General features: G+C 40.2%; 1 protein-coding gene across 1 annotated transcript in view; it reads right to left on the reverse strand.

Moving 5' to 3' along the window:
- Positions 1 to 3,057: 3,057 nt before the first annotated feature.
- Positions 3,058 to 26,867, reverse strand: part of LOC134659169 (unconventional myosin-Va) — a 97,515-nt gene continuing 73,705 nt past the window's right edge. The window contains exons 37-43 of the mRNA XM_063514801.1: positions 26,051 to 26,196; positions 13,970 to 14,042; positions 10,196 to 10,337; positions 9,368 to 9,517; positions 7,606 to 7,737; positions 6,876 to 6,992; positions 3,058 to 3,196 (exon numbers count right to left, since the gene is read on the reverse strand). Coding sequence (XP_063370871.1) covers positions 3,068 to 3,196; positions 6,876 to 6,992; positions 7,606 to 7,737; positions 9,368 to 9,517; positions 10,196 to 10,337; positions 13,970 to 14,042; positions 26,051 to 26,196 — 889 coding nt within the window. The 3' untranslated portion in view covers positions 3,058 to 3,067. The remainder of the gene's footprint in view (positions 3,197 to 6,875; positions 6,993 to 7,605; positions 7,738 to 9,367; positions 9,518 to 10,195; positions 10,338 to 13,969; positions 14,043 to 26,050; positions 26,197 to 26,867) is intronic.

Below are 26,867 nucleotides of genomic sequence, written 5' to 3' on the forward strand. Positions count from 1 at the left end.
TGTTTTATGGCAATCCTGAAAAGTTACGCGTTTCTGAGAAAAACCAATTATGACTAACGAAAATTCGGACAAACAATACATTATGACTTAAAACTATTTGGGAAACAATAGAGACTCAGAATCATTATATGTATCTGTATCTAGCCTTTAACATTATATTTATTTATATGCTAAATATATTTCTCCTAAATATGTCAGGGTAAATCAACACGCATAAATATAATTACTTACTTATTATAATAATTATACTTCTTATAGCTAAATGGAATGATATAAATAAATATAAGTTATAACAAATTCGAACTAATCGTAACAACATCTAACGTACAAAATTGCTTAACAATTAAAGATATAAAAACAGAAATTAACTTAATTCGTTGATAATAGTAGGTATAGCCAAAGCCAAAAGCCAAATCATGACTTCACTTGATAATTTAAAAAATAAGAAAAAAATTTGGTAGCTCGAGTAACTTCAATAAAAATTATACAAAAAAAAATATGTGAATTTATTGACATTAACATTAACAGTTGTAATAAGTCAACAAAACGACAGTAACATTATAAATTAACCTTTTCGACGCCGTGTCAAACACAAAAGCTGTCACGCTGACGCCACGTCACCGAAGTGTCAAAACTGAAATTGAACTTTATGCATATGCACGTAGGTATATGTTGCTCTGTGATATGTGACCGATTAATCGGTCTTTGGCGTTGAACCTACGGTGCGGATATATCGGTCATTGGCGTCCAAAAGGTTAACAAATTTCTCGGCATTTTATAATTTGCTACAAACCCTAACATATGGAACTTTATTTCAGTAAAATTGGTCTAGTATTATAAATGCAGTATGGCAAGTGAAGTCAACAGTTCATGTACTTTCTTTTCTACGTTTTGTACAAATCGGAATGGCACCAAAATAATTTCAAATTATGGCTTTGCATAGTCTAGGAACCGATATTACTTATGACAAGCTCATTATGCTGGAATATTCGGATGAAGCTTATTTAATCTTCAATCCAATCTATTTTGTCCTGTGTATTTTACCCATTAAAACATTCAGTGCCGAAAACCCGACTATCGGGTATTTTATGATTTCGTTCCCAGGCCGGACGACCCGATTGTCGGGGTCGTGGTACTACAGCTTTATATGACGATTTTTTGTGGCCTGGCGCGGATGTCTTGTTTGGCTGGGTGGCAATGAATGTGTTAATATTTCAGAATTCTTGTAAACGCTGTGGCCTTCAAAGCACAAGTTAATATGATTATTGATTTCAATAATTTCGTTTGTCATAACTGTTAAGGATGTGTATTGCCTTCGGCGGAATTTGTTTTTATAATTAAATGAATTATTGTATATATTTACCATTTGGAACTGATAATTATCTGTGTTTGGATTTATGATATCGATTAATATCTTGCTGTATAAAAAAATATCTAGATCAAATAATTATTATAACATAATGTAGCTGTAATAGCATTTATATTATGGCAAAAATGTGAAACATCATTGATTCTTTCGACATTTGATTTGCAGGCGAGAGAATTACGAAAAAATCTTGCCTTTAATTCATATTTAATTTAAGTTTATAAATTAGGACATATATTTTTTATATGAATAAATAACTATTTTTTTTGTCCTAAACGGTACTCTTTCAAACGGCACCATTAATATTAAACTGTTCTCAGACAGAACTCACTTTAAAGCATTAAGTCTGCCTCTAGAAGTTGTACTCTTCTCCTACATTTATACAAATAAACATACTCGTAATCACTTATAAATCATCGTTAAATTAGGTAAACAATTCAACTAAGTTTTAATTGCATTTAAGTTTACATTAGTTAGCATAAGTTATATGAATTTTGGAGTTGTATATCATAAAGTAATTATTTTTGTATAATATCTGGAAAAATGTAAACATATCGACGTCAAAGATGAGTTTTCATTTTTCGCCTAATAAGCCTGTTTGTCCTTTGTAATAACAAAGGAGTAAGGTGCAAAAGTGTAAACATATTTGACGTCGACTGTACTCCCTTCAGAACCGCACACATTTGACATTGTTTCTCGCAATACACCTAATAAATCAAATCGCGTCTGTCTGTGTGTATGTTTGTTCGCGATAAACTATATAAAGTCTCAATAAACTCAATAACTACTGTTTAGGTGTATAATTTGTCAAGGTTTTGTGTAACCCGTGCGAAACCGGGGCGGGTCGCTAGTGGGTGGATCAACTATTTCTTGTTGTTATTCTGTCCGGTCAGCCAAGAGACAATAGTAGCATAGTTTGTTAGAAGACATTGTACACCACCTTCTTCTGTCACGCTTGGTAGACGACCCTCAATGGAAAGGGTTTAGGTATAAGTATCGCAAAAGGGCGTTTTCTAAAATAAATATTGAAAACCTGATTTTTCCAAATCTGGACTTTCTTGGGCTCATTCTACTCAGGATCGATAGCATTCTCCACCCTTCCATTAAAAAAAGATGTCCCAAAATGTCCATTCCATTACGTCACGTTTTAGTATGAAAAAAAAAATTTCACTTGTATGTGCGTGACGTAGTGGAACGTACAATTTTCATACAAATTTTTGGGACATTACTTTATCATCAGAATTGAATATGCTGGTGATTCTGAGTTGAAAGAACCCAAAAACATTTGTGAGAATCAGGTTTTCGATATTTATTTTAGAAAAGGCCCAAAAACGCGTGTTTGGTGTAATAATCAGGTTTTAAAGAGTGACCCAGGAGAACGTAACCATGGCAACGAGTGACAAGAAAAAGTTGAATCACCCGTATAACCCGTGCTCAGCCGGGGCGGGTCGCTAGTAACCACAGACAAGACATCCTCCAGACTGAGCATAGAAGCGCTACCCCCTCTGCCACAAATATACGGTAGTTTTACTCCATTTTCGAGTCAAAATGTCTGTGTGACGTCCGTGTCTTTGAACGGACAAATCACGGCACGGGACTCGCTCGCCTCGTATTTTTGGCAGCATCGGTTTCATGAAATAATTGCTAAACTCCGTCTAGAGGATTCCTAGTCTATGCTAGTAACACACGCAGTTAACCGGTTTATATCTTGGTGAGTAGCCCGTCCAGGCCCAGCACGTCGGGCAGTTCCACGTCCTCCAGCCGGATGGAGGAAGGGTTGAAAGGAAATTGCACCGAGAAAATCATCTTCGAGTCCATCAGGAGGTTTTGCTGGAAAATAAAGTGTTTTAATGAGCATACGTTAACGAAAAAATAGTAGATTGTTAACCAAAGGATAAAAGCCAATAGTCCGAGGCTGAAATGATGCCTTTCACCCGAGTTAAATACTCTGCTTTTCATTGCGAATACGAGGAAAGTAAATTGCATGTATTTTTTTAAACATGGCAAAGTATAATTTTTATAGTATTTCTTGATGGTACTTTCAATTAACAATTTAGGCAAAAGTATCGTTATTTTTAGAATAGGGAGTTAAATATCAGAATGGAAATTGTATAACAAATCCATTTAAACCCATTACTTATTAAAATGAAATGAAATGAAATCACTTTATTGCCAAAACATGATAGGTTGATGGTACAAAAAGATATCAATACAAACAATACCTAAATTCTAGGTTAGGATGTACTAACTTATTCTAGGTTAAGTATTAACTTATTGTCTAATCTAATAGGTAATCAAATTTAGCAAGACATGTTGGCCGTGGGTACCAAAGCTCAGCATGTGCTAGACTGGCGTCCAGCGCTGGTTTTCAGTTTGGTCCCTTTTTGTTGAAGGTCTGACGGAGTACATGTTGATCTTTCCTGAGCCGTTACGCATTCTACTTATATTAGAAACAAAAGTAATGTAAAAATTATGAGTAATTATGAAATAGCAATAATCTAAAAAACTATGCATATTACAATATCACAGTCAAATGGTTAGCATGTCGTGTGATTCTAACTGCTTATGAGTGTCATCTGTTGATGTTACTGTGGTTGTGTGTATTAAGGTAGCTGGTGATGTACGTGATTTGGGAGTGTGTGTATGTATGTATGTATGTATATATATATATATATATGTATCTCACTGTTTTTTTGTGTTTTTTTTATGTTTGCATTTGTAATTCAAGTAAGTGTTTTTTTACAAGGCTTTTAAACTTGACCAGAATCATTGGTTCTCGCAGTGGCGGAGGTAGGTCGTTCCAGATTTTTGCTGAGGCAAATTTAAAACAGTTAAACGATGCGGTTCTATGTCGGGGAGGTATTAACTTGTATTCTCTCGTACTTCTAAGAGGTCTTGTGCGGATATCCTTTACCCATTTTAGTTCATTATAGAGATAACCTGGCCTTTCGAACTCGATGACTTTACGGATGGTGAAGACTAAATGTAATCGCCGCCTATTGTCCATGTTCAGGAGCCCTTTATCATTTAGGTACGGTGTAATATGCGCTCGCTTTGGAATGTTATGACAGAAACGCATAGATGCATTTTGCACCCGCTGAATAGATTTTTTTGTTTTATTAAGAAGCCTTGGTCCGTATACGATGTCGCAATAGTTGAAATGGGAGAGAACTAAGGATTCCATTAGTATTTGTCTGATCTCTTCAGATAGGTACTTTCGAACATGATACAATGTTTTGATTCTATAAAAAGCATTTCGGATCTTAAGGTTGATATGTTCTATGAATCGCATTTCCCCGTCAAATAGCATACCCAAGTTTTTCGCGCTCTCTACTCTAGATACGATTTTGTTCCCTAAGCACAACTGTGGGTTTTGCGCGATTATCTTCTCTCTCTGCCATTTGTTACCCATTACCATGAATTGAGATTTAGAAGGGTTCAATATCAAATTGTTTTTAGTAGACCACTCCGATATAATGTCGAGGTCTTCGTTAATCCTATCCAGCGCAAGTAGTGTATGCTGTGGTAAGAAGGCGTAATAAAGCTGCGTGTCATCAGCATAGAGGTGGACTCTGCAGTGTTTCAGCTTTTTTACGAGATCCGCTGTGTATAAGATGAATAGCAGTGGGCTTAGAATGGAACCTTGCGGTGTGCCCCGGGCAACAGGTTTCACTTTAGATTTAGCCAACATTCCCTGAGGAGTTTGGAGCTCGACAAACTGCTGCCTCCCGGTGAGAAAAGATTCGAACCATTTTAGTGCCAGTTCAGAGACACCGTAATAGGACATTTTGGAAAGAAGTAACGATGTGTTGAGGCAATCAAATGCACGGGAAAAATCCAGTAGAACAAGAATTGTGCCCATTCCTACATCTGCAGCTGTACAGATATCGTCAGTGACTTTCGCTAAAGCGGTCGCCGTGCCATGACTAACGCGGAAGCCCGATTGTTCAGAAGGTAAGTGGTTATTTGTCTCTAGGTATCTTGTGAGCTGTTCACATACGACTTTTTCAATTATTTTGGAAACTATGGGAAGAATACTGATCGGGCGGAGATCCTTGTAGTCGTCAATTTTCGCAGACTTTGGAATGGGTTTTACCTTGGCAAGCTTCCATTCATTGGGAAAGACACCTGAATGTATTGAAGAGTTAATTATGTGTGTAATGATTGGGAGAGTAACATCCAGTGTGAGTCTAATCATATCAATAGAGATGTCATCATGTCCACACGCACTTGTATGTATGGACGTTATTATTTTGAGAACATCTTTCTCTGTGCATGCAAAAATATCGAACGCGTGGTCTAGTGCCGTCGCCCTTTCAAATGATTTTTGGGTATCGATATTAGTTTCAGATGTCCCCGGCAATTCTAGAAAAAAGTCATTGATATCGTCCGGCTCACACAGGTGTTCCGGAATCAGAGGCTTGTCATTACCACCTAGACTTGCAGAGTTTTTAAGATGTTGCCACATTTGCTTGGGATGTCGTTTATTTTTATTAACGTAGAACGTGAAATATGCTTTCTTTTCTCGTTCTAGGGCACCAGTCGTGTAGTTTCTTAGCGTTTTGTAATAATTCCAGTGCGATTCTTTTTTTGATTTCCGAGCTCTAGCCAGGGCCGAATCTCGTAGTCTCATCATGGTTTTGATAGTGTCCGTGATCCATGGATGTGACCCATTATTGATACAAACTCTGTGCACGGGAGCATGTTTGTCAAATAATGACGTGAGCAGATTATTAAACAACTTAACCTTTTCATTTACTCCTTCAAGTTTTTTAATATCTTCCCATGCTAACTGGTTCAGATCCAATTCAAATGTCTCCTTATCAATTCTATTCAGGGATCGTTTATAAATATATTGCGGACCTTGCTTTGGCTTGGAGATTTTCAGTTCAGTGATAACCATAGCGTGGTCACTAATTTTTACATTATGGTGTAAATAAACTTTACTGCAGAGTTTAGGGTTGTCGGTAATAATTAGATCAATTAAGGACTCGCTATCTGTAGATAATCTGGTGGGTTCATGTACCATTTGATCTAGATTTCTTTGGGTTAAGAAGGACATTAGCTTTTTTACATTAGGTCTGTCTGGTAACATTAAATTAACGTTGAAATCAGTGAGTAGAAAGATACTGTCACAGTAAGAGAATTCATCTAACGAATCGCTAAGAGCATCTATTGCATGGTCCACTGTAACATATTCAGGTCTGTAAGCCGTGCCGACTGCGAACTTACCAACACCCTTAATGTGTAACACTAGCCACATCTGTTCCAACGCATGGGGATTTGGGTGTGGCTTAACGCGTGCGGTGATTCCTTGCCTCACATAGAATCCTACACCACCACCTCTTTGTCCACTAGAACGTGGGTTACTCTTCAGTATTATTGTTTATGGTAAAAAAATCGTACTTGGAACGTAAAATGCTCTAGTGCAGAATGTATCATTTTCTGCACACCTTATAGAACAACAATGACCCTCTTTCAGAGCATGAGAAATGTAATAGATATTTACCGGCTCCTTGTCCGCGTTAGGCCCCGCCTTCTCCTGCATCTTCTTCTGTATCTCGTGAATGAACTCTCGTGTGACTTTCACCTCGTAGTCTTCGGCGGGCGTGTACATATTTAGGATCTGGAAAAATATAATCAGAATCAGAGTTTATTAGTATAAAATACGTGTAACTTTCAAATACATTTCGATCACTATGTTTTATCCACAAATAAAATAATGCGATACACGTTACCTTATGACACAAACTTATTTATTTACTTATCAATAGACAAAGGATTAGCCCACAGAACAAGTTAGAATGGCGATGCGAGCAGGGTACGTGTCGCCGCCGGTTTTGAGCAAACGCTCGCATGCTACTCGCCCGCGCTGACCGAAAAACGAAGTAAACATGCCTTTTGCGCCACAATAACCTTCAGATTAAGAAGCCAGACATCAAATCTGTCTAAAGGAGGCGTATCCATTCACCAGGCACACAAGTTTTTACTACCGTTGCGCGAGTGTTAGTAAATGTGGAGAGGAACGAGCGGCGACACCGGTTCCGATACTAACTGCGCGCGATAGCCATTTTAACCTTTTTAATATGTTCTATGCACGTTACATTATGACACAAACTTATTTACTTAACAATAGACAAAAGGATTAGCCGTTCGGAGCCAGCTTCGAATCTACTGACTATAACCTGTTAGGGATGTTTTACGTGGTAGTACTGTTACACTTAAAGAACATGACATACCTTGCAGACTTGCATGGCGGTCAGGTTGGAGCACATGTCGACGGTGCTCTGCACGTCAGCCAGCGACTTTCTAGCTTGCAGCAGCTGCACCGCTTGTGTGATCGGCTTCAGCACGCTCAGGATCTCGTCCACCTGGACATATAAACATGAGTTAATCTTAATAAATAGACGTAAAAAATAAGATAACAAATTCCAAATAATTTATTTCAGAACAATAGGTACATAATACAAAAGAAGACACAAGATTTCGGTGAAGGAAAACATCGTGAGGAAACCGGACTAATCCCAATAAGGCCTAGTTTACCCTCTGGGTTGGAAGGTCAGATGGCAGTCGCTTTCGTAAAACTAGTGCCCACGCCAATTACTGGGATTAGTTGGCAAGCGGACCCCAGGCTCCCATGAGCCGTGGCAAAATGCCGGGACAACGCGAGGAAGATGATGATGAAGAATAAGATCATTTACAATATTAAATTTAAAAAAAAGAAGTTACTTAACCTATAAATATTAGGTATACCTATTATCTAAAATCTTAACCAGACTATTATAACTTAATAACTAAACATTTGCTGTGACGCTGTGACAAATGGTTTGGGCATAATGCTGCCAGCATCAACTCAGCATGAGTGACACTGCAGCGCTCTTTTTCAGCCCAGACCGTCTGGTCTGATATTTATTGAAATAAAATTTTACAGCATTACAGCTAACGCCAATGCACTGTAAAATTAATAAGTAATAATAAAGCTATAGGTAATAAAATACATTATAAGATAAATATGACGGTAATTAATAAGCTACCTATGTTGTTTCGCAAAAACGTACAAAATCTTTAATCATGAGTTAACACATTCATTGCCACCCAGCCAAACAAAACATCCGCGCCAGGCCACAAAAATGTCGTCATATAAAGCTGTAGTACCACGATCCCGACTATCGGGTCGTCCGGCCTGGGAACGAAATCATAAAATACCCGATAGTCAGGTTTTCGGAACTGAATATGTTAATCTTAATAAGTTAATTAGCAAAGTTGGAAACAAAACTACCAGTGGGGAGACACTCCTGACTTCAGGAAAACTCGGCTCCGTTCGGCTCAGCATTGCTCCGAGCAATTATTAGGGTTGGCACAACGTCCCTTGCGTCCCTTTGCGAGCACGACCACTGACTTAAATTTTGTCAACCCTAAATAGCCGAAAGGGATAGTGCTACAAGTTAGAAAGGGATATCATGATTCGACCCTGAATCGCTGTCAAACTTCGGTTTTGTAGGAAAGTGTCCTTTCTGTACGGTAGTACTATTACTTATTTTGTGCATGGCACCGATCTGGCTAGTTATGCTTTTGATGAGGATTAACTTTCGATCTTCCATATTCAGCGAGCTGCTCCTTGATCCAGTTCTCCAGGTGCGAGATGTATCGGATCTGCAGACCCTCGGCCCAGCAGCACAGGTCTTTAGTCGAGGCTGCGGGTGCAGGTGTAGTAGTTACTTACGCTCTTCTGTCCGTATTCAGCTAGCTGCTCCTTGATCCAGTTCTCCAGGTGTGAGATGTTGTACTGGATCTGCAGACCCTTGGCCCAGCAGCACAGGTCTTTAGTTGAGACTGCGGGTGCAGGTGTAGTAGTTACTTACGCTCTTCTGTCCGTATTCAGCGAGCTGCTCCTTGATCCAGTTCTCCAGGTGTGAGATGTTGTATCGGATCTGCAGACCCTTGGCCCAGCAGCACAGGTCTTTAGTTGAGACTGCGGGTGCAGGTGTAGTAGTTACTTACGCTCTTCTGTCCGTATTCAGCGAGCTGCTCCTTGATCCAGTTCTCCAGGTGTGAGATGTTGTATCGGATCTGCAGACCCTTGGCCCAGCAGCACAGGTCTTTACGCAGCAGGAGCTGATTCAGGCTGTACGCGCAGATGTAGTAGAACAACTGAGAAATAACAAATTCAGTTTCATTATAAATAATCGTTTGTTAGTTATAGGTACAGGTTAAATTTTAAGTCCTACACAATGGTCTTGTAAAGGTGCGCCCAGACAGTCCGATTGCGTCGTGAGCCAAGCGCGAATGCTTAGATTGCGCATTTTATTAGCGCAATCTATAATTAACATAAGTTAGCAATGATTATTGTTTTTCATTCACAACAGGGCTCAAACTTATTTCAAGGACCCGACATGCCGATGGCTACCGAAACTTTTTTGCATTTTTGAGGCATTTTTGTGCCATTTTGTGTTATTTTGTGTTTTGTGTGTGTGTTTTTTTTTAAAGATGTGTCCCGCCGAGTTTGTTGCCTTGGGATACCCTCCTCCAATTGAGGGGGGATTTAAATCTTCTCGGGGCAGAGGTGTAGGGTTGGAGCCGGTTAGCTTTATTTGACGTTCATAAGCGCATTGTGATATGCCTACTTGAATAAACTATCTTTTTTTATCTTTTATCACATCCACATCTCTTCAGAACAGTCCTGAAATTTTAAAGCAGTCAAATCGAAGAGTGTGGGCGCCAGGTTCGCCTTATAAAGCTGTAGGCCGTGGGCCTTTACTTGCCGTGTGAAATACTGTCTCACCGATCTTCTAATTCTTCTGAGAGGGAATGCCTGTGTGCAAAGTGTACCTGTTTGAAGATCATGACGCGCAGCGAGGCGTCGACGTGGTAAGTGTGCAGGTGGTCGTGCGCCGCGCCCAGCTCCTGCTTCAGCCGCGCCGGGCCCGCGCCGGGCGGCGACGGCGGCGCGCGCGCAGGACCAGACAAACCACTAGAATGTATTTATATAAATAAATATATATCATGGTCTAATAAAACATGGTCTTCTCTTCCCAGAGTGTCACTTGCCTACGTCACAATAACATTGCCACTTTATTTCAACATAACATGTTACATGGGTACATTATGTCTATGGTTAATAAGTTAAAATATTTCTTTATAATTTTATAATTTTCATTTATATGTATTTTATCTTAAATTTTACAATAACACGTCATTTTTAATTATTCGTTAGCAATATCTTCCGATTCACGAAAGAAATTTCAGACGTTCGGGAATTCTGTTTACACTACTGGCAACACAGGATAGCGCTGTCACATTTGACAATCCGCCATTTTGTCCCTGACCGTCATCCTTGTCGAACGCGTGTTAATTGTTATTTCCTTTTCGCTCAGTGTCAGCAGTCGCAGTGTTTTCCAAACTTTTCACGTCGAAAGCTTGGTAATTAATGTTTTGTTACGAAAATCGTTGGCTGCTCTAATCGGAACTGTAAGAGTAGGAGTGAAAAGTGCAGTATAGATTTGTTTTATTTTACTATGTTTCTACATGAATAACTTAAAATTAATGCCGTTAAAATAATTTTCACCGTTGGTTAAAATTCTCCCACATTTTAAAGTTTGAGAACCTGTAAACAGCATGATGACGTAGGAAAGTGACAGTTAGGTCATTCGCGAATCTCGGAAGAGAGTACCAGGCGGAGTATATTATTATACCATGATATATATTATTGGCAATTCAGTAGCAATGTAAAACAAACTAAGGTATTGTTAAGTACTGGATATACGCACGGGAGGAGACGCGCGGGCGGCGGGCAGCACGCGACGTCATCGCGGCAAGCCGCGAGCGACGCGCGGCCCACACTTGTAGACATGGGCGAAATGTGTCAGTAGAGGGAAAAGATTGATATATATCTTTTTATCACTGGGATATGTATCACTCTTTTATATCTTTATATCCGTACGTATCAGTTGCCCCGCTCACAACTGTATCGGCACTTGCTGACTTTGCGTCATCCTATGAATGAGAGAGAGACAGACTTCTCGTTCCCGCGGAATAGCGAAGCGAATGACGCGTCCGAAACTCCGAATCCGCCCGAACGACCGCTGTCGCTCGTTCAAGTTACTTCGATCGACGTGCGAGTCGCGTGACCGAGACATCGCTTATCGCTTTCGCTTTAGTAAATCGTTGCCGAGGGAGTGAGAGGTACGGATATACTGATACATTCGGATTCGTAAAGACAAGAAGAGTGATTCATGAAACGAGAAAGATATATATCTTTTTTATCTATCACTCCTGAGTTACCCATGTCTACACACTTGGCTTTACCTACTTCACCGGCAACGGACGAATACCGAATTTAATTTTATAATTGTTTGGCCGGGATTTCTTGCTGTAATTAAGGCGGAATAAACCAGCCTATTTTAATACAGTCCGCGATTTATTTCTACGTCCCAGTAGGACCCTAACAGGTATGGTATCCCTAGGAAACGAACAAAAAGCAGCAATATACATCGAACAACGCTGAAATGCAGACAAAACAGTTCCACAGATAAAATAAACGGGTTAGCAACCCGCGATTTTTCAAATTTGCCGCTTTTTTCTACTGGCATGATTTGCTTGACCAGGCCATTAGTACTCTCCTCCGACATTAGTACTAGCGGCAGCCGCTTGAACTAATTTTACTCCATAAGATTTAACGTAGAAAGTCTGCCAAAATGAGGGCAGCACCAGTCGTGCACCTAGCGAATAGGACATTCTTACTCAGATTGACTAAGTTCCACGGTAAACTCAAAAGGCTTATGTTGTGGGTACTCGGACAACCAAAATTTGCCAAGCAAAATGAAATTTTATTTTGTCAACACAAAGTTCAGATTAGAATGGAACAGGAGACCTTTTTATAGGTCTCTGGGCGGCTAGAGGTTATAATATAAACATTAAATACATAGAAACATAGACAAGACATCCTCCAGACTGAGCATAGTAGCGCTACCCCCTCTGCCACAAATATACGGTAGTTTTACTCAATTTTCGCGTCAAAGTGTCTTTGTGTGACGTCCGTGTCTTTGAACGGACCAATCACGGCACGGGACTCGCTCACCTCGTCCCCCGCACCCCAGTATTTTTGGCAGCATCGGTTTCATGAAATAATTGCTCTAAACTCCATCTAGAGGATTCCTAGTCTATGCATAGAAAACACCCAAGAGTCAGGAACACATATTTGTGCTCATCACACAAATAAATGCCCTTACCGGGATTCGAACCCAGGACCGCGGCTTCACGGGCAGGGTCACTACCCACTAGGCCAGACCAGTCGTCAAATAACTGTTCAGGAAATAACAATTTTGGGGACAGTGTTACACAAATCGATTTAACCCTATACTAATAAGTATTCGAATTTAATCCCGGAAAGAGCACCAAATGGTACCACATTGACCACCGACAATAAGGACCCTTTTGGTTGAAAATGGCACATTTATTTGGCATCAGCCAAGTGCCACAGCAACACCTTTTCGCCTCGGGTACATTACACTTGCCAGGCCTATGGTCGTGTTTTCCGCTCCCGTATAGGCTTACACAACCACGAAAAACATTGTCGCCCTACCTGACACTGTTTCAATAGTCTGTAATAGACTTTAAGGCCAATGATGATGATGATTTGGCGTGCGTATCTTAAATCGGCTACATATTTGGCACGAAACAGAGAATATGAAGAGTAGAAGGTATAAACTTCGTTAGCACTCAATACTTGTAATGGGTCTAGTCGGGAAAAAAAAAACAAAAACAAGGTAGGGCAATTCGCCAGTAACTGGCCACCTGTTAGTAACTGGCCACCCTAAACTAAAAATGAATTCTATTCACCTATAAATAGAATTCATTTTAGTATAAGGCGGCTAGTTATTGAAGGCTGGCCAATTATTGAAACCTTATACTAAAATGAATTCTGTTTATAGGTGAATAGAATTCATTATTAGTTTAGGGTGGCCAGTTATTGGCCGATGGCCAGTTACTGGCGAATTGTCTAATAGGTTATTATTTCTAACGTAAAGTCCAGAATTTTAAACTTTACCTATGCCATTTCCTAACCATACACGTTTTATGGTAACTATAACTATTTATGTAAATGTCTATCGTTATATACTACACATATTGAACTTAAATTAACATATTTCTAAATACAGATACGTACGGTGCTGGCACGTTTTCATCAGTGGTGTTGTCGTGTGTACTGGTATATTTGAATAGGCATGCAAAAACATAGTAATCCAACATAAATGCTACTAAATATATTATGTTCTAAAAAAATATACGCATGTTTAATATAAATTAAAATGTAACTTTAAATGGAAAAAAAACATGCTACAATGGCAATAATAATGTAAATTAATAGAAAGTATTAATAAATAATAAATATGGATGCAATCACCTGAATTAAATACTCGTGTCGATTTAAAACACTCCCTTCGGTCGTGTTTTAATTTATCGCCACTCGTTTCGAATTTCCTCTTTTCCGCACTTGTATCGTAAATAACTATTTCCTGTTTTGTTCTGATTTTTGTACAATAAAGTGTTTTACTACTACTATAATAAAACTACTATACAATAAAATAAAAGTTTAGTAAGAACCTGATTTCCTCGTATTCCAATATGGCGCCCACGATCAGCCGCTCTATCTGCCTCTCCAAGAGTATGATGACACCTGACAACATAATTATTAAATATTAACCTTTTGGACGTCAATGACCGGTATATCCGCACCGTAGGTTCAACGCCAAAGACCGATTAATCGGTCACAGACCACAGAGCAACATAGACCTACGTGCATATGCATAAAGTTCAATTTCAGTTATGACACTTCGGTGACGTGGCGTCAGCGTGACAGCTTTTGTGTTTGACACGGCGTCGAAAAGGTTAAGGAAAGGACACTGTTCACTCTTATGGCTCGGCCACGACATTGAGCGACTGGCGACGGCGGCAGCGACAACCATAGGTGGGAACGAAAGGTCCGATCGCTGTGTCTCGCTCCAACCTATGGTTATCGCTGCTGCCGTCGCAAGTCGCTCAATGTCGTGGCCGAGCCGTTCTAAGGATCGCAAAAGTACGTAACGTGGTACTGAGTAAATATAGGTATCAGTTTTTAAGTAAGTAATAAAGATAAAATATACTTAGCGCCACTAGCACCATCCCACTAACTCGGGGTTAAGCGGTTAAACTGTTAACCCAGTGTCAAATGGAACCGGTAACCATGGTAACTCCAGGTTAAACCGGTTAACCCCGGGTTAGTGGGATGGTGGTGGTGTAAGTGTCTAAAATAAAACTATTTCTATCAAGTGTTTTCAAAATCCTCGTTGTCAGGTTGACTGAGCCAATTTTTGAAATTACGTTGCCTAAAATGGACCTCGTACAGTCGCCATCAAATATATCGGAGCGGCCGAGGTGCTCAAAAATATCTGAACACGCACTCTAACGCCTTGGCAATATGTAGAGGCGTGTTCAGATATTTGTGAGCGTCTTGGCTGCTCCGATATATCTGATGGCGAATGTACATTTTTAGAATGTAACCTGGAAAGGATTATGAAAAGGAATGCTGGTGGTGTACCAGTGTACCTTGGTGAATCTGCACAGCGGTATCGCTAAGGAGCTGGCGGTATTCCGAGAGGTCGAAGATACGGAGACACTGCTGGTTCTGACGAGGGGTGTTCTCCTTCTGATATACCGCGAGGTTGTTCAGCAGTAGACCTCTGGAACTCCATGTGTTAGTGATGACGTACCTTGGTAGATCTGCACGGCGGTATCGCTAAGGAGCTGGCGGTATTCCGAGAGGTCGAAGATACGGAGACACTGCTGGTTCTGACGAGGGGTGTTCTCCTTCTGATATACCGCGAGGTTGTTCAGCAGTAGACCTCTGGAACTCCATGTGTTAGTGATGACGTACCTTGGTAGATCTGCACGGCGGTATCGCTAAGGAGCTGGCGGTATTCCGAGAGGTCGAAGATACGGAGACACTGCTGGTTCTGACGAGGGGTGTTCTCCTTCTGATATACCGCGAGGTTGTTCAGCAGTAGACCTCTGGAACTCCATGTGTTAGTGATGACGTACCTTGGTAGATCTGCACGGCGGTATCGCTGAGGAGCTGGCGGTATTCCGACAGGTCGAAGATACGAAGACACTGCTGGTTCTGACGAGGGGTGTTCTCCTTCTGGTATACCGCGTCGCCGCTGTTCTTACGGAAGTTGTTTAGCAGTAGACCTCTGGAACTCCAGGGGTTAATGACGTACCTTGGTAGATCTGCACGGCGGTGTCGCTGAGGAGCTGGCGGTATTCCGAGAGGTCGAAGATACGAAGACACTGCTGGTTCTGACGAGGGGTGTTCTCCTTCTAATATACCGCGTCGCCGCTGTACTGACGGAAGTTGTTTAGCAGTAGACCTCTGGAACTCCAGGGGTTAGTAATGACGTACCTTGGTAGATCTGCACGGAGGTGTCGTTGAGGAGCTGGCGGTATTCCGACAGGTCGAAGATACGGAGACACTGCTGGTTCTGACGAGGGGTGTTCTCCTTCTAATATACCGCGTCGCCGCTGTACTGACGGAAGTTTTTTAGCAGTAGACCTCTGGAACTCCAGGGGTTAGTGATGACACTGATGACGTACCTTGGTAGATCTGCACGGCGGTGTCGCTAAGGAGCTGGCGGTATTCCGAGAGGTCGAAGATACGAAGACACTGCTGGTTCTGACGAGGGGTGTTCTCCTTCTAATATACCGCGTCGCCGCTGTACTGACGGAAGTTTTTTAGCAGTAGACCTCTGGAACTCCAGGGGTTAGTGATGACGTACCTTGGTAGATCTGCACGGAGGTGTCGCTGAGGAGCTGGCGGTATTCCGACAGGTCGAAGATACGAAGACACTGCTGGTTCTGACGAGGGGTGTTCTCCTTCTGATATACCGCGAGGTTGTTTAGCAGTAGACCTCTGGAACTCCAGGGGCTAGTTATGACGTACCTTGGTAGATCTGCACAGCGGTATCGCTAAGGAGCTGGCGGTATTCCGACAGGTCGAAGATACGAAGACACTGCTGGTTCTGACGAGGGGTGTTCTCCTTCTGATATACCGCGAGGTTGTTTAGCAGTAGACCTCTGGAACTCCAGGGGTTAGTGATGACGTACCTTGGTAGATCTGCACGGCGGTATCGCTGAGGAGCTGGCGGTATTCCGACAGGTCGAAGATACGGAGACACTGCTGGTTCTGACGAGGGGTATTCTTCTGGTACACCGCGTCGCCGCTGTTCTGGCGGAGGTTGTTTAGCAGAGAACCTCTGGAACTCCATGTGTTAGTGATGCTGATGACGTACCTTGGTAGATCTTGTACTATATGCCCAAGTTAACATATTAACAGTAACTATACGTTACTGCCTGCGACATAAATATGCGACGCACGTAATTGTATAAATAGCATGTAAGCAATAATCTATATATATAAATGCAAGTGTCCTGACTGACTGACTGACTGACTGATTCATCAACGCAGAGCCGAAACTACAAAAGCTAGAAAGTTGAAATTTGCACACTAGGTTGAATTTATAAAGTGTACAAGAGATAAGAAGCGATTTTGAAAAATTCAACCCCTAAGGGGGTTAAAAAGGGGATGAAAGGTTGTATGGGGTGCAAGTTTTATTTTAAGCTTTAAATTTGAAACTTTGTAAAATTGGACTATATTAAAAAACAAGAAAACTAATTTCTGCGTTTTCGAAAATTCATCCCCCAAGGTGGTGAAAAAGGGGTTGAAAGTTTGTATGGAGATCAAATATTTTTGTGAGTGTTGGACTTGAAACTTTGTATATAGGGATATTATTATAAGACGGGAAAAGTAATTTCAGCGTTTTTGAAAATTCATCCCCTAACAGGGTTAAAAAGGGGTTGAAAGTTTGAATCCATTACAAATGCTTTGAAACTTTTTAGAAAGGCATAATAGCCGATGACAAAAAAAGTAATTGCGACGTTTTAGGTAATTCAACCCCTAAGGGGGTAAAAAAGGGGATGAAACTTTGTCCTGGGGTGCAAATTTTATTTTAAGCTAGGACCTTGAAACTTCGTAAAAATGTATTAAATTAAAAAACATGAAAACTAATTTCAGCGTTTTCGAAAATTCATCCCCCAAGGTGGTAAAAAAGGGGTTGAAAATTTGTACGGAGATCAAATATTTTTGAGAATGCGGGACTTGAATTTTTGTATTTGGGGATATTATTAGAAGACAGGAAAAGTTATTTCAGGGTTTTGTAAAATTCATCCCCTAACAGGGTTAAAAAGGGGTTGAAAGTTTGTATGGAGTTCAAATTTTATTTTAAGCTAGGAACTTGAAACTTCGTAAAAATATATGTTATTAAAATACAAGAAAACTAATTTCAGCGTTTTTGAATATTCATCCCCTAAGGTGGTGAAAAAGGAGTTGAAAGTTTGTATGGATATCAAACATTTTTTCGAACGCGGGACTTGAATCTTTGTATTTCGGGATATTATTAAAATATAGGAAAAGTAATTTCAGCGTTTTGTAAAATTCATCCCCTAACAGGGTTAAAAAGGGGTTGAAAGATTGAATCCATTACAAATGCTTTGAAACTTCTTAGAAAGGCATAATAGCCGATTACAAAAAAAAGTAATTGCAACGTTTTTGGAAATTCAACCCCTAAGGGGGTTAAAAAGGGGATGAAAGTTCGTCTTAGGGTGCAAATTTTATTTTAAGCTAGGAACTTGAAACTTTGCAAAAAGGTATTAAATTAAGATACAAAAAAACTAATTTCAGCGTTTTTGAAAATTCATCCCCTAAGGTGGTGAAAAAGGGGTTGAAAGATTGTATGGATATCAAACATTTTTTCGAACGCGCGACTTGAATCTTTCTATTTGGGAATATTATTAGAAGACAGGAAAAATTATTTCAGCGTTTTGTAAAATTCATCCCCTAACAGGGTTAAAAAGGGGTTGTAAGTTTGTATGGGGTTCAAATTTTATTTTAAGCTAGGAACTTGAAACTTCGTAAAAAGGTATTATTTTAAACGGGCAATAAATTAATTTCAGCGTTTTTAAAAATTCATCCTTTAAAAGGGTTAAAAAGGGGTTGAAAGTTTGTATGGGGTTCAAATTATATTTTAAGCTAGGAACTCGAGACTTCGTAAAAAGGTATTTTATTAAAAGCGAAGAAAACTCATTTAGTGTTTTCGAAAATTCACCCTCAAGGTGGTGAAAAAGGGTTTATAATTTTGTATGGAGATCAAACATTTTTGTGAGTAGTAAAATGGTATATTATTAAAATACGAGAAAAGTAATTTCAGCGTTTATAAAAATTCATCTCTTAATTAAAGGGTCGAAAGGGGGTTGAAAGTTTGTATAGGGTTCAAATTTTATTTAAAGCTACATACTTGAAACTTCGTAAAAATGTATTTTATCAAAACAGAAGAAAACTAATTTCAGAGGAGGCCAAACATTTTTTTGAGTGCGGGACTAGAATCGTTGTATAAAGGCATATTATTAGAATACCTTAGAATACCAAGAAAAATAATTTCAGCTTTTAAAAAATTCATCCCCTAAAATGGTTAAAAAGGGTTTGAAAGTTTGTATAGGGTTCAAATTTTATTTAAAGCTAGGAACTTCAAACTTCGTAAATAGGTAGTTAGGTAGTAGGTTTTATTAAATAGAGGACATGAAAATCTTCTAAGGGGGTTTAGAGGGATTACATCGAGGACAATTTTATTCAGTTAGGGGCTTGAAACTTCGTAGGTTGTGAAAGACAAGTCTCATGCGTTGTATAATATTAATAATTAAGAAATGATTAACCGTCCTACCACAATCTCTTGCTGCATAATGTTCTAAGCTAATGTAGAATATATAACCACCAATATACAAATCCACGCGTACGAAGTCGCGGGCAACAGCTAGTAGCCTATAAATATATGTGTTAAGTTTAGATTTAGGCTCTCTATACTTGGATACCGAGAATACAACACAACTTCGGTAATGTTTGGTTTTACTTAAACTCCATTTCGACCCTCCGACCACCAAGTCATCTCATGGCGACCCATACCAGAAGAGAACCAGGAAAGTGAAGAATACCACGGCGCACCGCATACGAGAATGAAGATAGAAGTCAAGGCAAGAAGATCACCCTAATGAAGATTCAAGTTGAAGAACCTATTTTTCAAGAAAGAAACTTCCTGCGCATTTTCAAGAAAGAACCTTCCTATTAGAACAGAACCCTCCCACGCATTTTGAAAACGAAAGAGAAGAAAGAAAAAGATGACCAAGAAACAAAACTCAAATTAAGAAGAGACGAAGAAGGAAGAAAGAAGAGCGTTGTCCAGGGTTATCCCGGCTCGCAATTCAAGAGGTGTCCAGGGTTATCCCGGCCCACATCAAGAGGTGTCCAGGGTTATCCCGGCCCATGCTCGAGGGAGTCCAGGGTTAGCCCGGCCCGTCATCGTCGTCGGAGCAGAGGCAGCCACATGCAGCGTCAGCGAGTGCCACATGGAGGTGCCAGCTCGCCAGCGGCGTCACGCGACCGCCCGCCCGTGCCAGCGCGGAATGCAGCGTCGACATAACCTACTTACGGGAGTACATTGCCCGCTACCAATGTAAGTTAGATATAACTTTATTATTATGTTTTATTATTTCGTCACGATATTTAGCGAATGATAGGTATCCTAATTTTAGCCATTGTATGTAATTAATTGTAGCCGCGAATTTATTATGCTAGCCGAATTACAGTCCATACGCGACAGATTAAATAAATTAAGAGAAGATATTGTAAAGTTAGGTCCAGAGAGGCGACGGAAAGAAATAGGTAGGAAGAAATTAGACGAATCGAACGAACTGCATAACCGTGCGGCGGATATTGTGTCTCAGTTACAGGAGCAAAAGGCAAACTTTGTGCCTTCGGAAATAGAGTTAGCTAATAAGCATATAAACGATATTATCGAGACTTACAGTAGGATAAAAATAGCATTACAATTTTTCGATACGGAATCTCAAACAGAGGTAAAAATGGCTAAGCCCAGTTTTGATGTCAAGACGGCCATCGCCTTGTTGCCCGTCATGACGGGGCAGGAGGATACCACTAAGCAGTTGATAGACGGCATTATAATGTACAGTTCCATTATTAATAGCGAAACTCAACAGGTTTTAATAGAGTTCGTCCTGAAAACAAGACTCTCGTCTAGCGCTAAGCTCAGATTAAAGACGTCATATACTAGCGTAGAATTACTTATCGCGGATATGCGTACATTCTTACTACCTAAAAAATCGTCCGAATCGATTCAGGCTCAACTGTACAGAGCTAGGCAAGGTAGGAGAACTATAGAGGCATTCGGAGCCGAGATCGAGGATCTTTTTGTCAATCTGACCATATCCCAGGCCGACGGTAACGATAGCAGGTACGATATACTTCGTCCACTGAACGAGAGATCAGCCATTAAACGGTTTGCAGACGGTTTAGCGGATCCCAAGTTAAGTACCATAATATCATCTAGGCAATTTACGTCATTGCCCGAAGCGATAAGGACGGCCATCGACGAGCACAGCTCATCACCACAGCAGGAGCAGATCCTACATTACGGGCGCAACCATTATCGTAATAATTACGGGAACCGGAACGCCCACTCCGCACGTTATAATAGGGGTCAACCTTTTAACACGCAAAGAAATACATTCGGGACACGATATTATTCTAGCAATAACCGTAGCGTAGGTATTTCGCAACACGTCCCGACAAATAGAGGCAAACGACCTAACAATTTCGCTGACAGTGCAGCTACAGTTCGCCGACCTGCGCGCGCGCCCGCTCGCCCGAATACGCGTGCGCAGCACATACAACCGTCACACGATGATGAAAAACCTATCAGGCAGTTTTTTCGTGACTAATATGAATAGCGCAATATTTAGTTATAATAAAGATAATTATAGCACAGTAACTTGTAGTGTAGGTAATGGATATAAGTTAAAGCTCCTGGCCGACAGCGGAGCAGCCCTGTGTGCTATTAGATACGAATATTTACAAAACAAACCCGATCTTTTTAAACAAATACAAGGATATAGCATTACCATTAATGGAGTATGTGGAGATTTAACTTCAGAGGGATATATATATTTAGAATTAGACTTTAACGGTTTCATTTGCGAAGAAAAGTTTCATGTTTTTAAGAATTTGCAATGCTCAGCCCAAGCAATTTTAGGAGAAGAATTTTTCAAACGTTATGATGCAGACATAAGTTATAAACGCAATGCATTAATTTTAGAGGACCGAGGTCAGTCCGTATCGAACCTATGCAAGTACATTCAAAGAATACGTATGTCCATAATATACCTCCGCGATGCGAAGTTATGACTCACATTACGTCACAACTAGACGATGATTGCGTAGTACTAGCCGAGGAAATGCAAGAAGGCGTTTTTGTAGCAGGTGTTATTTCAAGACCAGACAAAGGTCAGATACCCGTACGGATATTGAATACAACTGATAAGCCAGTTACTTTAGATTTATCAAAGTTAAAAGTAAACAGATTATGTAATTTTGATATTTGCAATTTTGACTCAAGGAGAATTAGCGTCAATAGAGTAAAAACCTTATTAGATCTTTTAAATTTACACACTTATTTAAACACAGAGGAACAGTTAAGTATAGAACAAATTTGCGCAAAATACGCAGATGTTTTCCATCTGCCAGGCGACAAGCTTACTACAACAAACTTGCTGGAGCACAAAATTAACTTAAAAGAAAATGCCAGCCCAGTATACGTAAAACCTTACAGGATACCACATGCCTTACGCAAAGAACTCCAAACTCAGATCCAAGATATGCTAGACAACGACATAATTGAAGAGACTACTTCCGAGTGGTCCAGTCCAGTTTTGCTTGTTCCCAAAAAGAGTGATAAGTTAGGAGAAAAGAAATGGAGATTGGTTGTCGACTATAGGCAACTAAATAATAAAATACAGGATGATAAATTCCCATTGCCCAACATAACAGAAATATTAGATTCCCTAGCAGGTAGCATATATTTTTCAAAGCTCGATCTTTCCCAAGGTTATTACCAACTAGCTTTAGACAAGGAATCCCGGAAATACACCGCGTTTACGACCGATAAAATGTATTCAATGAAGAGATGTCCCATGGGGCTCCGAACAAGCGGTAGTGTTTTCTCAAGGCTTATGACCATAGCCATGTCCGGATTAAATTACAAACAATGTTTTATATACTTAGACGATTGTATTGTCATAGGAAAATCCATGACGTCACATAACCATAACCTTACTCAAGTTTTAGAACGTTTGAGGAGCGCGAATCTTAAACTAAATCCATTAAAATGCGAATTTTTACGTAAAGAGATAATGTATTTAGGACACAAAATAACTTCAAAAGGAGTAGAGCCCGACCCAGCGAAAGTAGATGCATTAACCAAATACCCAAGACCAACGAATACAGACGAGGTCAAAAGATTCGTAGCATTTGCCAATTACTATAGACGGTTTATTCCAAATTTCGCGAACATAGCTTATCCCTTAAATCAACTTTCCAAGAAAAACGCAGTTTTTAATTGGTCTACAGAGTGTGAAGCAGCATTTTTAAAATTAAAAAATATTCTTACTAGTCCACAAGTCTTAGATTATCCAGATTTTTCGGAAAATAACACATTTACGTTACATACAGATGCATCAAAAATAGGATTAGGGGCAGTATTATCGAATGCTAGCGGGAAGGTAGTCGCGTACGCAAGTCGAAATCTTAAGCCAGCCGAAACGCGATACCCAATCATAGATTTGGAATTACTTGCCATAGTTTGGTCGACAAGACATTTTAGACCCTATCTCTTCGGGAAAAAGTTTAAAATTGTCACCGACCATAAACCATTGATTTATCTTTTTGGAATGACTGATCCTTCGAGTAGATTAACCAAATTTAGGTTGTATTTAGAAGAATTTAATTTTGATATTGAGTACATTCCGGGGCGAAACAATGTAGCTGCAGACGCATTGAGTCGTTTACCGATGAATAGTGAAGATTTAAAAAATATTAGAACAAACGTTGTATCAGTCATGACCAGAGCCCAATCACGGAAACAGCGCGCACAACAAACTTGCGATCAAGGTGACTTAGCGACAGATGTACCCGCAAACGATAGGCTTGATCAACCTAGAGTTGTGGAAATCATCAAAGCACCAAAAAATTGTATTGAACTCATATTAAGTTCCAATTATAAGTTAAGTAAGACATGTCAAAATAAAATAATGAGTAGTAAAGGAAATTTTGAGTACGTACCAAGCAAATCATGCATATATCTAACATCCCGATCGTTATCTACCGTAGGCGTGTTAGCGAGGGAATTAGAAGAATTTTGCAAGAAGCAATGCATAAATGAAGTTATAATAATAAAAGATAAACGAAATGCGCAAGAAATAAATGAATTTTTAGCTAGCTACAAATGTGATATTCCTAGGATCCTTGTAACAAAAGGTGTTACGAAAGTATACGATAAAGAGGAAATAAGAGTTATTTTGAACGATTTCCATCTATTACCCACGAGTGGCCACGCGGGGGTTAATAGAATGTTAAACAATATAAGACGTCATTACTTCTGGCCAAGAATGAGCCACGATGTATACGAATACGTAAAGAAATGTGCACATTGTCAACACAACAAACACACTAATAAATACACTAAGGAACCAATGATGATAACTACAACACCAAGCTCATCCTTCGAAAGAGTTTCTTTAGATATTCTAGGACCTTTAGAAGTAGATAATTATAACTATAAGTACGTATTAACAATTCAGTGTGAACTGACTAAGTTCGTCGAAGCATACCCTTTAGAGAGGAAAGACACCGAGTCTGTAAGCAAAGCATTTGTAAATAATTTTATTTTAAGATATGGCGTACCAAGCGACATCATAACGGATCAAGGTACCGAATTTATGTCCAGTGTATTTAGCGATATTTGTAGATTATTAGGTATAAATAAGCTACACTCGACTGCTTATCACCACGAAACTATAGGAGCACTCGAGAACACGCACAAGAACCTAGGAGCTTACCTTAGGATACAATGTAGTAATAACCGCACAGACTGGAGTACCTGGTTAAGCTATTGGTGTTTTTCGTATAATACCACCGTACATACCGAGACGCAATATACGCCATTCGAATTAGTTTTCGGCAAACACTGTCGTTTACCGAATAATTTAATTTCTTCTGTCGACCCTCTCTATAATTATGATAGTTATACTAAAGAATTTAAGTATAGGTTACAAAGAGCTCAGTCAGAAGCTAGAAATAATTTAATGTCTAGTAAAGTAAATAGAAAATTAATGTATGATAAGAAAATGAATTCTGTACAATATAAACCAGGAGACTTAATACTTTTAAAAAATCAAGTAGGCGATAAATTAGACTCTCACCGAATGTTAAGATATTAAAAAATAATCAGGTTTATATAACTCATAAAAATAACACTAAGATGTATTTTGAAACAAAGTAATAACTAGTTTATTATTATATTCAATTTATAATTAGAAAAAAAAATGTAAATGCAACTGCGTGTGTCACATTTTTTTTTCTCCTTTGTGGGGGTGAAGAGTAACTTTCCAGGGAGGTGTACTATATGCCCAAGTTAACATATTAACAGTAACTATACGTTACTGCCTGCGACATAAATATGCGACGCACGTAATTGTATAAATAGCATGTAAGCAATAATAGCCTATAAATATATGTGTTAAGTTTAGATTTAGGCTCTCTATACTTGGATACCGAGAATACAACACAACTTCGGTAATGTTTGGTTTTACTTAAACTCCATTTCGACCCTCCGACCACCAAGTCATCTCAATCTGCACGGCGGTATCGCTGAGGAGCTGGCGGTATTCCGACAGGTCGAAGATACGAAGACACTGCTGGTTCTGACGAGGGGTGTTCTCCTTCTGATATACCGCGAGGTTGTTTAGCAGTAGACCTCTGGAACTCCAGGGGTTAATGACGTACCTTGGTAGATCTGCACGGCGGTGTCGCTGAGGAGCTGGCGGTATTCCGACAGGTCGAAGATACGGAGACACTGCTGGTTCTGACGAGGGGTGTTCTCCTTCTGATATACCGCGAGGTTGTTTAGCAGTAGACCTCTGGAACTCCAGGGGTTAGTGATGACGTACCTTGGTAGATCTGCACGGCGGTATCGCTGAGGAGCTGGCGGTATTCCGACAGGTCGAAGATACGGAGACACTGCTGGTTCTGACGAGGGGTGTTCTCCTTCTGATATACCGCGAGGTTGTTTAGCAGTAGACCTCTGGAACTCCAGGGGTTAGTGATGACGTACCTTGGTAGATCTGCACGGCGGTGTCGCTGAGGAGCTGGCGGTATTCCGACAGGTCGAAGATACGGAGACACTGCTGGTTCTGACGAGGGGTGTTCTCCTTCTAATATACCGCGTCGCCGCTGTACTGACGGAGGTTGTTCAGCAGTAGACCACTGGAACTCCAGATGTTAGTGATGACATACCTTGGTAGATCTGCACGGCGGTATCGCTGAGGAGCTGGCGGTATTCCGACAGGTCGAAGATACGGAGACACTGCTGGTTCTGACGAGGGGTGTTCTCCTTCTGATATACCGCGTCGCCGCTGTACTGACGGAAGTTGTTTAGCAGTAGACCTCTGGAACTCCAGGGGTTAATGACGTACCTTGGTAGATCTGCACGGCGGTATCGCTGAGGAGCTGGCGGTATTCCGACAGGTCGAAGATACGAAGACACTGCTGGTTCTGACGAGGGGTGTTCTCTTTCTGATATACCGCGTCGCCGCTGTACTGACGTAGGTTGTTTAGGAGTCTGTGAAAGAATAAACATATTAATGGGGTTATAGATGGTCAAGCAGATCTTCTCAGTAGAAAAAGGCGGCAAATTTGAAAAATTTTGGTGCGAAGGGATATCTTCCCATAGAAAATTTGATTTCGCGCCTTTTTCTACTGACAAGATTTGCTTGACCATCTATATTTATAAACTGACAAAAACAACGGTTGATAATTCCTGTGCGTCAGTTCTCATCTCGTCGTTTCTCTCAACCACCAAAACCATTCCTTACATGGCGACCCCGGCAGAAATAGTGTTTTACTCGGACATGCTTGTTTTAGCCTACCACAACATTACACATTAAAGTGTATTCTAGAGACATTCTTGAGACCTTACATGGCGACCCAGCCAACGTGTGAAAGTGGCCATTTTGTAGGTATCACAAAGGAATTATAATATTTAGTACTTACCGTAGCATATTAGCGAGCCACAGCGCGCTACTGTACTCCACGCTGTCAGAGCGTTTCCTGAGCGTTTTCTTGACCCCAATCCTGACTGCCTTCAGCAGCTGATGCTTCTTAGGCTCGTTGTCTACGTGTGTGTTTTATACATAACTACCAACTACAAAACATCCCTTACATGGCGACCCCGACAGAAATAGTGCTTTAGTCGGACATGCTTGTTTTAGTCTACCTCAACACAGCAAGTCA

Source organism: Cydia amplana, chromosome 24 (assembly GCF_948474715.1).
Source record: "Cydia amplana chromosome 24, ilCydAmpl1.1, whole genome shotgun sequence".
Lineage (NCBI taxonomy): Eukaryota > Metazoa > Arthropoda > Insecta > Lepidoptera > Tortricidae > Cydia > Cydia amplana.